Source organism: Cupressus sempervirens, chromosome 7 (genome assembly GCF_028749045.1).
Source record: "Cupressus sempervirens isolate cs-2001-9-10 chromosome 7, ASM2874904v1, whole genome shotgun sequence".
Taxonomy (NCBI): domain Eukaryota; kingdom Viridiplantae; phylum Streptophyta; class Pinopsida; order Cupressales; family Cupressaceae; genus Cupressus; species Cupressus sempervirens.
In genome coordinates, this window is record NC_143124.1 from 526,426,416 (window position 1) to 526,439,963 (window position 13,548).

Here is a 13,548-nt window from a genome sequence, read left to right on the forward strand (position 1 = left end):
TAATGTCATGGAATCACTCAAAATGACGTTCATCATGGCTACTCCCATGTGTGGAAAGAAATATATACACAAACTCATATCATGTATTCACTTGATGTGATGTCATCATGGAATCTATCAACATGACATCCACAATGGCTACTCCCATGTGTGGAAAGAAGCATATAAATAAGTGGCCATCATGGAATTAGTCAATGTGATGTTGTCGTGGAATCTCTCAACATGACATCCACCATAGCTATTATGATGTGTTGAAAACCAAGCTCTCGCAAGGGATTTCACCTCATATTTGTCTCTCAGAGAGAAATATGCAATTACAAAGGTTTTCGCCTCATTTTCTTCTCTCATAGAGAAATATACATTATAAGGGCTGTCACTTTATATCTCTCTCACAGATAAATATACAATTTAGCAACATAATAAGAGCAATTGATGTTGAGACTTTATTAGAATATTATTATTTTATTACTTTAATGGTCATCTTTTGCGTATAATCTAATTTAAATAGATAAGTTTGTTTCTTTTTCATTTTTTTTATTAGAAACCTTCTATTTTGTACATTTGTAAAATTCTATATAATGATCTCTTCGATCATGCATTAATAAAATAAAGCTTTTACCAATTACTTGCGTAATAAGGTATCAAAGCTTATCCTTTTTTTCGAAAAATTTATAATTTCTTAAATGAATTTTTTTGTCTTAAATTTTTCGAAATTTTTTTCTAGGATTTGTTCGTACGTTTTTGTTGAATTTTTTTTACAAAACCCTAGTAGGGTTTTTGTTGAAGAAACTTTTTGCAAGTTTTTGGTTGAAGGCGTATGTATATCATCTTTTGCAGAAAAAATTAAAATCGCGTATGTCCATTTCTGGAGTTTATTTCCACATATTCTCACAAAATCCTGCTCCTTACGTGCCTAGGGCACATAGGGTCGTTGATTTTTGCTAGCAAGGGCATTATCGACCAATATTTTGGTCATTTTTTATGGTTTCCTGAAACTGACAATCGTTTTTTTGTGTCTTTTGCAAAATTGTGTTTTTTTTGAGTTTTTCGGGCACCATTCTTTTTGTGGTTGATGTGATAAAAAAATTACCCCCTGTTGTCTCTTGCTGTTACAGGGATCTTTTTGCCTTTTTTTTGTAGTTTCAAATAGCTATCCGCCATGTTCTTAAGATTTCTTCAGCCAGTTAGGTTTTCATTCAAAACTCTCAAATTCTTTGTCGGTTTTAAAATATGATTTCAGATTCTTAGTGGGTTTTTGAGATTTGAATTGGGTCATTGTTAGAATTTTGTGGGTGCCTCACTTTCCGTGCCTCAAACACCGTTCAGTCGAAAATTTATTTTGATTTCAAATTCCTTTTGAGTTTATTGAGATTTCTTCTTGGTCTATATTCAATTTTTCAGGTCAGCCGAATTTCTTTATAGAAATGTGTTAATTGAACTTTTTTCTAGAAATCTTTGTCAGCCTTACTTCATTATTTTTTTGAAGTCCGTACATATTTACCTTTGTTTTTTTGCATTGGGATTTGTGTTTGAGATTTTGTGCTTCTGATTTTTCTTTTTCTGTGCATTGGTAAATGTGCAAGATGGCATCATTGCCCAACTTAATGTTGGTAGGCAATCAAAGATTCATTGGCAAAAACCATAACACCTGGAAGCAACACATTCTGACAATCTTCAAATATGAGCACCTTGATACAATTGTTTTGGGAACAAAGAATTGTCCTACCACAGTCTAAGCCGACCAGGTTAAGTTTGATGGTTGTCTAAGTTACCAAATTCTCTTTAGCAACTTGCAAAGTTTGGTTCTGTTCAATACAAAGTTTGGTCCTTGTCAAATTCAGCCCAAATCAGCTTGTAGAGCAACATATTTGCTGCAAATTCTGTTAGAGGAACCCAAGTATAATTTAGAGCAAATTTGAAAGAATTTGCCGCACAGTGGCCAAACCCAGGCAGATTTTGGTCTGAAAACTTTTTTTTATAACTTTTTAAAAGTGTTTTTTGCTTAATTTGTTCAACCCTACAACCCTAAAAGTGACCATCAGAGACCTATAAGACCTATAAATTGGAGGACATTGAAGAACATAAGGCCTAGAATGTTGGTGGTAGTAAAAAGGGGAGAAGTGGGTCAAAACAGTGGGTAGGCTTCAAGGATGTTTTGTAGTAAGAGTGAGGGTAGTGGGCAAACCCTATACAAGCACTGGGCTCTCTCCTTCACCATAGCCCTATCAAGCAGTAGAATTCATGCTCTAGTAAGGCTTCTTCTACAAGGAAACATGGCCTTGAAGGCTCTAATATCAAACATGGGGAGAATTTATTGTAGGTATGATTTGTGTCTATATTCTTTTATTATGGAACCAAATGTAGAAATTGCATCTTCTCACTATGATTTCTAGAACCAAAAGGTTCCAATTGTGTTCCAAAAATTATTTTCCGGATTTGAATTGTTGAATTCTAAAAACCAAACGGTGCCTAAGAGAGTCAACTCCAAGTTTGCCAAACAAGGAGCTTTAGCAGTCACACTACCACACAAGCTTGCAAAGAATTAGGCATTCTCCCTTTGTAATGCAAACTCCCTCTGAAGCTGAATAGCCTCGCTTTGAATATTATTTCTTCCTCTTCCAAGAAACTTGTATACGATCTTCTTCTTTAATGAAGTTAAGTATCATCAATTCAGTCCCATGACTGGAAGCAATGTTCCCATGTTCATTTCTACAGCCTGCATGACTTTGCATATTTAACGATAAATTTGAGAGATGATGGTGACTAGAATAAGATAAATCACCTTTGAGAAAACTCAAAGAGGAAAAAGATACAATGACATGAGTTGGAGAAACATAAATAGCTCAAGGGAAAATAACAGAATAAGAAACTGAGAACAGTAGAGGGTCAACGTCACAAGAGATCTACACGAAGAGGGAAACACAGTCCAATAAACCATATGCATGCAAATAGAGCTGGAGAATATTAGACTTAACATTAATGAACGTTAGATGCTTAATGTAGGTAAGAATATTTCTCTTGTAGCTACTGAAGATTCAACACATACAAATTACCTACAAAATACTTATTGCAATCTCTAATAGATACACAAACTTGCTGTTATGTAACCCACTCTGGTATCGTGTTAATGTTTTGCCCAGAAATAAAGATAAACAACAATAATCAAGATGAACAATAAAACACAAAGAGACACAACAATTTATCCTGGGAAAACCATCCAACCTGAGGGAAAAAATCCAACCACACCAAACAAATATCTCTTTTACTAAATAAAAGAGGTTCAAGCACAATGGTTTCAACTGCTTACAATGCTCATCACACAAAGCAATCATATATGTATTAAATTGAGACTCTTCATATCATAATTGAAAGTCTCTTCATTTTCCAAATATGAGTCTCTTTATATAATAAAATGTCAGATATTTTGGACGAGACACTTAGGACACCTTGAATGCCATAGCGTGCTCACTTGGTTTTATGAAAGACAAATGAATATGACGGAAATGTCATCATAAATTTCTTCTCTAGCAATATCAGAGGTAAAGATTTCCATTGTAGCTATAATCCTCAACAACAGAAACTTGGGCACTTCAGAGTTTTTCTCCTGTGGACGCCCATACCTCTCGAGGACGGTTACAGGCGCCTTGGAAGTCTTCGGGACACATTCTTGTGGATGCCCATACCTCTTGAGGACGGTTACAGACGCCTTGGAAGTTTTCGGGACAAGTGCCCCCAATTAGATAGGCAACTTCAACACTTATAAAAGAAACACTTTTGCATTTATAAAATTCTTTCTTTTTTGACTTTAAAGTGGTTCCCTCCTTCGAAGTTCACTCTAACATGCCTATTGCAGTTTTGGTAGAAATTTCTGCTATTTGGGGTCCTCTAATTAGTATTTGATATCATCATATTAAGGATTGTGAAAGTAAGAATTCGGCTGCAGTCATGCTAAGTGCTCAGAATCATTTAGCAGACTGTTCGCAAGGAGTTGAAAGTCTTAAAAGTGCATTACAGACCTAGAACATGCATTTTTATGTCATTTTGTGGCAATACATCAGTGCTGGGCAGGTCTTGGGTTGATTTGAGTCCTTTGTGAAAGATATGGTGAGTTTGCATCAAGGTCCCATCTTACTTTAATAGACCTAAATCACGATCGGAACTGTATAGCAGACTTTCGTGTATTAATACCAGACCATTTACAATGAGTTGGAGGTGTAGTTTCAGAATTTAATGATAGTAGAATGTTTCAATTTGGAGGTTGGGTTATTGCTGTTGCTATTAACAATCAATTCTGAATTATGTTCTTGGGTTTATTTCAAATTTTCACATGAATGTAATGCACATATGCAAAATTCTTGATATATTTTTTATTTTCCCTATATTTATACAGCAGTCCCCTTGGTGTCCCCAAACTTGGCAAAAAAGTTGATGTCCCAGAAACTTGTTCCCTTGTCCCTTGCCATCCCTGTCCAGCTAACTTGGGGCAACACTTCGAAAAAAATATAAAACCCCAAAACGATTCTTGAGGCAAAAATCGTGAAAACTTACACTAAAACGCCAGTGTTGAATAATTGTGGAAAAAAATCAGAAAATCCTCTGGTAGAGAAAGATCCCACAATTTTTAAATGAAAAAATCAAACAAAAAACAAAAATAACCACCATTATTTTTAGGAGAAAATCATGCAAAACCCTTAAGACGGCGCATGAAAGAGTAGATACATCGTGCAGTGAAAAGAACCTCTGCAAGTAGCTGTCACAAGAAAAATGAGACACCACTCAGCATGGAAAACTTCATTTTTGAGGAAAAAAGGTAAAACCCACAAGAGAAACACCATGATCTAAAAAATAGGATCCTTCAATTTTGAGAAAAATCAGAAAACCCTTGCTTTGAGGAGGTGTAGAACAACAAACCATTGATTTTTCCACAAAAGATCTGTTAAAAACGAAACCCACACTTTTAATCAAAAGTTGTGCAAATAACTAAAATCTAAAACTTGTGTTTCACAAGGCATGAGCACCCATGAGCAAGAAAACCATAGCCAAACTTGAAAGACTTCCCTCAGCCTGCAGAAAAGGGTGAGAAAAAGCACAAAAAACCTTGACGTGGGCAGAAAACATGATTTGCGGAGCCACGAGTTAGAAAATGCAAGCAACAACCACAAAGAATTCACATTGGAGAAGACAAAACATGATCCAAAAAGTTGCGTGTGCAGAAAAATCTCATTGGCGGCAAACAATAGTCTTTCCTCAAGCTGTCACGTGAGCAAAAACACATAGAAACTGACACAGGAAGCTCTTTGTGAGAAAAATCATAAAAATGACACTGCAAAACACTGAAAAAAGGCCACAATTTTTGCCAAAAGGTCCTCCAAACACATGAACAAAAAGCCCCAAAAAAGTCCTTTAGAAAATGCCAACAAAGCTTAAAAATAAATCTCTTGAAAAACATTCCAGGTAAGAAGAGATTATGGATCTTTGAATAAAAAATCGCCAAATGTTATAAAACCCCATCGATTGGTTATGATATCATATAATGTTAATTGTATATTTACTTGTTGTCGACGCGTCTAAGAAATGTCCAGGTGTAGATTCTGATGCTTCTGGATGCGCTGGTGGTTTTGGGTGCTGCACTGGTGCTCTGTTGTAACAGTTAACAGCTTTTACCAATGTCAGCTCCTGCCATATTATCGCAATTTGTCTCTTCTCACTTTTTAAGAGCAATCTTCCTCTTTCATACATGGTTATACTTTTAGTCGACCAGTTCGTATCTGGTTTTATTTGCCTTTTTCAGTATATTTCATACTGTTAACACATGCAAAAAAGAACATAGGAATCAAAAAATCGATTGCCATCGGCAGTTGCAACTTAAAATTGTAGACAATTTCCAAACCGTCAATTTCAGCAGGCCTTGTTATTATGGAATAGTTTATATATATATATGTGCACCCAAATGCATCCAAAATCTCCAAAAACAAAAATTCATGCATCCATGCATCAGAGCCCCGCACCCACATCAGCATCAGAACAAGAATCGGTAACTTAGTATATTTAATATTGAAAATGGAGTTTACAATATTTAGTCAATTACATTATGCTGCTTTTTTCTATTGCACATCATTTAAGATTAACAAAATATAGAGTCCATAGTTCGAATAAAACCCCAACTCAACCTACTGAGTGAAAAACATCATATCCCAACCCACAATACAAAAAAATTATCTGACGGACATCACTTTAAGTTCAAATTACATCAGTATAATAGTTTTAAGAATACAGATCAAAGTCCGAGCCCTCAAGTACATAGTCTGGAAGGTCACCTGGTGGAGTTAGAAGTAGTAATATTGATGGGGGATTCTGGAGGGTTGATGAATAGTGCAGGCCCCTTAGTGGTCTGTTCATTACCTTGCTGATCCTTTTTCCTCCATTTACCTTTGTCCTTAAGCTGGCGAGTGAATTCAGCCAGTGTGATATCGAACTTGTCCTGCTCTTTGATGGTAGTGTATCCATGTGCAATTTTTTTCTTTTGCAATGTAGCTTTACCTTCTCTGAGAATATGTAGGATCTTGCTTTCCCTCAGTTTAATGATAGCTGTGACCTGCATTGCAATATCAGTATATATGAGCCTCCACAGAGACTCAGTAAGGTGCCTAGCTTTACCCTGAAAAACATCCTTATTCCTTAATTTCCAAATGCTCCAAAGTAAGACAGATGAATAACAGAGCAAAAAATGGCAGACCACTTTCTGTTATAGATAACAGAACCAGTAATAATTCAATTAAATGAGAGGTTTCTATCAATATTCAGTCCAAAAATATTGCAGATTTCCTTAGCAAAAATACAGTCAAAGAAGACATGATGGGCAGATTCAAACTGCCTGCAGACAGAACATATATTAGGCTCCCCACCCGGCTTTTTAAAAGGAATTTTGTGAGAGAAAATAGAAGTCAGAAATAGAAACTACTTAAACCAAGGCAGCTAAGATGAAAATTAAGGAAACATTACATTATTTTAATACTTATGGACCAAACAAAATGGGTGTAAATTTTTTTATTATATTAAAGAATACAACCCCATGAGAGACATTAAGGAAAAAGCCTACATAGGAGCGAATATTAAATGAAGAGCAAAAATGCTGATAGCTCGGTTAAGAACTAGCAAAACTGCTGATTTATCATGGAGTGCTTGACAAACTGTGACATCTGTGCCGTCTGTTAGAAAATTTTGAAACGAGCAATTTAAATTTATTTTGTTCGAAGAAACAAAACAGAACAGCAGAAAACCTATTGATTAAATTCACTGTCAAAGAGCAGAACTAGAGAGGAGGTTACACATCTTATAAGGTTTTGGTGTCTTGTTTTTCTGGGGTGCATGTGCTGTTCGTGGGTCCGTAGGTTGCTTTGGCAGTGTGGACATTATTGAAAATCTTTCATTTTCATTTTAGTCTTATTTGTGTAAATTGCCCCCCTTTCTGTTACAAATGAGAAAACGGCTTCTAGAAGATGTTATTTAGAGGGGACATGGACAGGCTATTTTTTACAATACTGTTCTGGTAACTAATTTCTATGCAATTTCGCTCACTGCACCCCCTACTTTAAAATGGTATGTGCTGTAATGGTTGTCATACAGAGCTTTCAATACTTTTGGAAATGACTTCAAGCTCAAAATTGTGGTCCAGGTTGACTCAAAGAAATATTGAATACCTTTGAAGAATAAGTATAATCTTAGGGCTATTTGGCAATTGTGTGGTAGGAGTCTAGGATTATGTTTAGATTGAATGTTCCTGTTTTGGTTCCCTGTTCGTGTTATAAGAAGACATTGTGTAAGAGTATTAGCAAGCTTGTTACCTGTTTAATCTAAAACTATCAAATTTAAGAAATTATATTTGAATTTGTAAACTTATATCATCCTTTTCTAGCAATAACTATTATGATATGAATTGCTGGATCATATTGTCAACCAAATTACTTTGCTTGGTGTGGCATCACAGGAAATTGTGTCTACAAAATTTTTTGTCGTTAAGATTACAGGAAAGATTTAAGTGACAGGTGTTTGATAACCGCCCTTAGTCCAGTAGAGGTTGTAAAGCTCAGGGTAAAATCTTAGTGGCTAAATTGAGAGCTATATCTCACTTTCAGTATACAAGAGCTCTCATCTATTGCTACTTGCATAAATTAGGGAATTTGGTAATTATTTGTATGTTAGTATGAATGGATTGTCTGTTATGGCTACATATACAACTACTATGTTGATGATTGGATGATATCCAATATCAATTCATCTACCCATGATAATAGGGCAACGTCTCCTCAATCAAGTCTACTGTGTGTACTTCATCATCATATTCACCTTAGAGTACTCTTTATCAGGAGTTGTAGTGCTTGTTTATGTTTTCCAAGGGCTTAGATGAATGATCAGCATAAGGTGCATCTTTAAACATCTGTTTGAAATATGGAGATTGTGGCACACATGAAATGGGATGGTATGGGAAAGAAGATATAGCTTTTGAAGACTCCGCCACTTCTCATGATTGCATGTCGACATCCCTACAATTGTCTTCAGCCTCTCACTACCACTAGTCTTCCTCTTTCTTCTTTTAGAAACATAACCACTAGCAACCATGGATGGTATAGCAGATTCTATATGTACTTCTGGCAATGGCATAACCATGGACCTTGGATTACCCTCCATTAACAATCTTGTTACCATTGAATTGTTATCTCTAGTTATCTTTGGACAAACATTAACTCCTTATCCTCTAATGACTGTAAGTTGACTAAATACCCTAGTATAAACCTCTGCAAAATCTTTATTGCGCAAATGACCCAACTGAATTTTTCCCGTCTCAATTTATTCTCTTCTTTTCCCTTTATCTAAAGTTATCACAAATTGCCGAATGTTTTATACGGTTCGAATGGGCCTTTTTCATATGGGTAACAGGCTTTCCCGCTTCATCCACACCACCCCAATACCTTGATGATTCCCTCACCAAAATTCATTTATGTGCAATGGTTGCTGCAATTTGAAAAAGAAAAATAATTTTTTGAGCATTTGAAACTTACAAAAAAGCAGGAAAAGGCACAGTTACATCTGCTAACACCCCGCTTCTTTTTAGTGATGTTTCACACTGTTGCTATTGAACTCTGCCACTGAGCTGCCTTCTTTTAGTGTCCAAATAATCATTTTTTTCGTTTTTCACAAACCTTGTCACTAATTTTTTGTCTTTCTTTTCTGTTCAAATTTGTTTGACAATGGTCATTGTTTATTGCTAGGTTGTTCAAATGGTTATTGGTGTGTATTTTTTTAAGGGCTTGGTCTTTGGCTAATGTTCTGTTGAACTCACAGATCAAAGCTAGATAAAAAAAAAGGAATATATTTTTTCTAATATAGTATTTAGTGCATGGACTGCAAGGAGCTTTTATATTTCAGGTGGCATAACTATTTTTAACTGCTTCTGGCAACTTGCCAAGTAATAGCAGAAGATCATTTGGAGCAGTGCTTGTACTGGATTTCGCAGACTGACTTGATCATTCAAATGTCATATTCAGTGAAGAATCCTTAAAGCTTCCTGCAAGAAGCTGCGTTCTGTACTCCTTTGTGTCAATTTTGGGGAAAGGCTTTTGTTGAAATTGAAATTGCATCAATTGCTTAGATAAAAGATCAAGGTGGGCTCTCATTAGGAAGATATGCATTTTTAATTATTGCATTTATAACATGGAAATTCCCTTTTTCAAGCCTCCAGACAAAGCATGAGAATAGATGTATCCCACCAAATGAGGATTTTTGTATAAAGTGAGTGTATGGATGGTAGTTTTGGATGTTTGAGAAACCATATGTAATATTTGGTTTCATTAGATTTAAACTGAGTAGTTGGAGGGGTAGCTTCTCCGCAAACGCTTGAACTGTTGAATGCCCTCTGGAAGAAGTTGGCTTTAGTCCATTGACATCTAACTTTTGCCTTGTGAGATACGCTTGTTGGAACATGGGGAAACAAATCTGTGATGATAACAGCAAAAAGCCCAACAGAAGGCACAGATTTCGAGTAACAAATGTGTGTGAGGCTGGCAGATGCCATAGTAGAACCTAGTAGCATTGCAATTTTTTTCATCACCACATCTTTCAAAAATCAAGAATTGTTTATTGGACACATGTGAATGTAAAAATTTGATACTCTTTAAAGCTTTTACACTTGTCAGTGATTGTACTAATGCTAGTTGTGACAAGACTATAAAATATAATTCTGATAATGCTAGAATGTTAATAAGAATAAAAAATATGTTTAATAATTATTGTCATGAAACAAAATAATTATTGTCATGAAACAAAACATTATGGTAATCATCATATTGCTCTGATGAACTTAAGTATATTGTAGCTTTCTTATTACAATATTGAGCACTCACACCTATCCACGAACCTGCATTGATAATAATAATTTTATTGAAACCCGAACTCTCCAAATATACTGTGCTTATTTTGTTAGATAAAAAATGCCCATAATTGTGCATAGCACCAGTTTTTCTGGAAGAGATCTTATTCAAATGTAGATGAACTGATTTGGTTATTTGTTTTGTCATCAGTCTAACTATTGATATATATAATGATTGCAATAACATTAGCATTAATATATTAAGGTATTTAAGTATGCAAACTGCATTGTATTTTCCCCTCTTGCATGCCTATTATCTTTTGACATATTTCTTTGAATGATTGTTTTTAAATTTATGGTTTTGGTTTTGCAGGTGTATCAAGATGCTGGAACTGTGAAACAAAACTATGTTAACATATTATTGATGTTATTACGTCTTCGTCAGGCATGTGACCATCCTCTTCTTGTAAAAGCCTGCTCATCTGATACCACTTGGAGATCGTCTGCAGAAACAGCGAAGAAACTGCCTAATGAAAAGCTGAGTGAACTCGTAAATAGTTTGGAAGGTTCATTGGCCATCTGTGGAATGTGTAATGTATGATTTTTGCCTGACCGTCTCCATTCTCACTACTATTGTGTCTGATGTCCCCTCAATGTCAGTCTTATAGTGTTCAATAAATATTTTTTTGTGTCCAAGATCTCAAAGATGTTCCAAGATGTTCCATGTTGTTACCAAGATAGGGTGTGAGTTCTTTCCCGAGGAGGACAGCAGGGGACAATGACAAAAACCAAGAGAGAATTAAAAGATATACTCACCTTTAAGTATTCATGTAGTAAGGCATTCACCATGTTAAATATATTAAATATTTAACCATATTATGAAACATTATAGTTAAACTGACAATTTACGAGTTGTGTATTGTCTCTCTTGGATCCCCTTATGCTTCACCATAAATTTACAATCCAAATGAAACCAGGAGCATAATATAACAAGAGATATTAGCCTAACCTAGGAATAAGATGAAATTAGCTTGTCTCGGAAACTGCAACCAAGTTAGATAATAATAATATAGTCATAATACATGTAAGACATCCTTTTTTAGGGTTAAGATAGAAATAGTTATAGCACATTATTCTCATGGGCTCATCCATAATGAAGGTTGAGATAGGGAAGGCATGACGAGGTGCTTAACTATCCCCAACCCTAGGCCCAAGAGTGGAAACTGTCCCCTTGGCCTCATGCAGTCATAACCATGCTCATGAGGTGGCATACCAAATGGAGCTTGTACACCGTTGTCCTCCATGACATAATCCTTCTCTCCTCTGTATGATAGGGGATCCCACTGAGATATGAAGGACATGATGAGGTGCCCTAGTTATCCCCTACCCTAGGTCCAGGAGTAGTAACTGCCCCCCTTGGCCTCATGTGGCTGTAACCATATTCATGAGGCAGTATACTTAGCGGAGCCTGTACACTGTTCCCCTTCATCACACTACCCTTTTCTCCTTTTATGATTGAGGATCCCTTAGTTATCTCAATAACCAACCTATAAATGCTGACAGGGAAGATTACAGTAGGGTGCCCTTAATTCGATCCAGGCACAAGAACAGAATATCTGCCCCTCTCGGTCTCATGCAGTCATCAAACAATCTCATGAAGTAGTCTACCTAGTGAGGCACACTGATCCCATAGATATTTAGATTCAACGTCAATTGTCTGCATATGATTGGTACAAACGTACATATTTAAATCTATATATAATAGGCATAAGTGTATGTACACAACTGTTCTATCACACCACAATAATCTAGGAGATTATAAATAAGTTTATCGGCTGTACATATTCCTGCTTCTGTTCCTTCGATGATTATCTCTGATCCTTGTCTTATGTATTTCCGTTGCCTTGTTCACTTTGCTATATTGATCAATGCCTCTACTGTTTGTTCTACTGTGCATACCAATGGTCCTGCTGATGTTATCGCATATGAATTAAACACCACAGCTGGTTGCCTTCCTTCTGAATTGAACTCTGATTCAAATTTTGTATTTTTCTGACATTTGGATGTTAGATCAGATGCTGTTTTCCTCTAATTATCCCTTATGCAATTCTTTGGGGAATGTCTTCCCTTTTATACCTTGTTATTAAGGGACTCACAACCCTTCACTGCTATACAACTCTGAAATGGTTACAGCCCTGCATTTTTGACTTTTAATTGTGTGTTTCCTTTTGAAGTGTATCAAACCCTTAATCGATGTTTAATAATTACTGCCCCTTATTATGTAGTCATTGTCTTCTATCATAATTGCTGCATATTTATCAAACATAATCCCTTGTTTGATAGTCGCTGATATATGCAAGGAGCCATTGCCTTTAAACTTGTGTTATATTACTTCCTGACTTGCTATTGCTGCTGGCTCATACAAATCAGAACAATAGTGGAATGATTCAGTGCTCAAATGAGTCTCAACATACATCTCTTGATACCCTCTTAGAGGCACCTCTTCACCAAACAATACAACATATCAAATCGGGTTGGCTAGCACATGCAATATTTAATTTGTATTTAAATACATCACCAAGGGTCACAACCAGGTCAGCCAGCAAATGTGGGTATATATATATATAAAATCTCTACATTCTCAAGATAGGGCACCCATCTCTAGGGTGATGGACAACATGTAAACATCATTTTTTTTCTTTGATAATTAGTTGCCCCTAACCCTACTCAGCCCTGTTGATTGAGATAATACTTAACATGGTGATGGTATGACAAGTCGACAACAAATTAATGCAATTTCAATGTCTGACATTGCTGGAAAATTAAGGCTCACTGTGGACTTGGCTGTGCAAAAATTGGTCTCGAACTCGGCAAAAACTAAGGTAAGCACTCAACAAAAGAAGAAATTAATGCATTTAGAGAAACACAAGAGCCATAATCGAGACATCACCCATGTCGTATGATACCCAAACACTCAATATTTGAAATTTCATCATTCATAGTTACAGTTTCAATCATTAAAATTTATAAGAGCAGCATAAGTTTATAAATGTTCACAGAATTGCATATAATGATATGTCCAAATATGAGAACAAACAAACTAAAGGCTACATCTTCCTCTCTTTAATTGCTTGTTGTGAAGAAAAGAGTCTCCCCTTTGCACCCGTGCAGATCTTGAACAA

General features: G+C 35.8%; 1 protein-coding gene across 4 annotated transcripts in view; it reads left to right on the forward strand.

Moving 5' to 3' along the window:
- Positions 1-13,548, forward strand: part of LOC149547837 (helicase-like transcription factor CHR28) — an 83,839-nt gene that overhangs the window by 58,246 nt on the left and 12,045 nt on the right. For all 4 annotated transcript variants that reach the window (XM_089791880.1, XM_089791882.1, XM_089791881.1 and 1 more), the window contains one exon: positions 10,740-10,961. In XM_089791880.1, the coding sequence (XP_089648006.1) occupies positions 10,740-10,961 (222 nt within the window). The remainder of the gene's footprint in view (positions 1-10,739; positions 10,962-13,548) is intronic.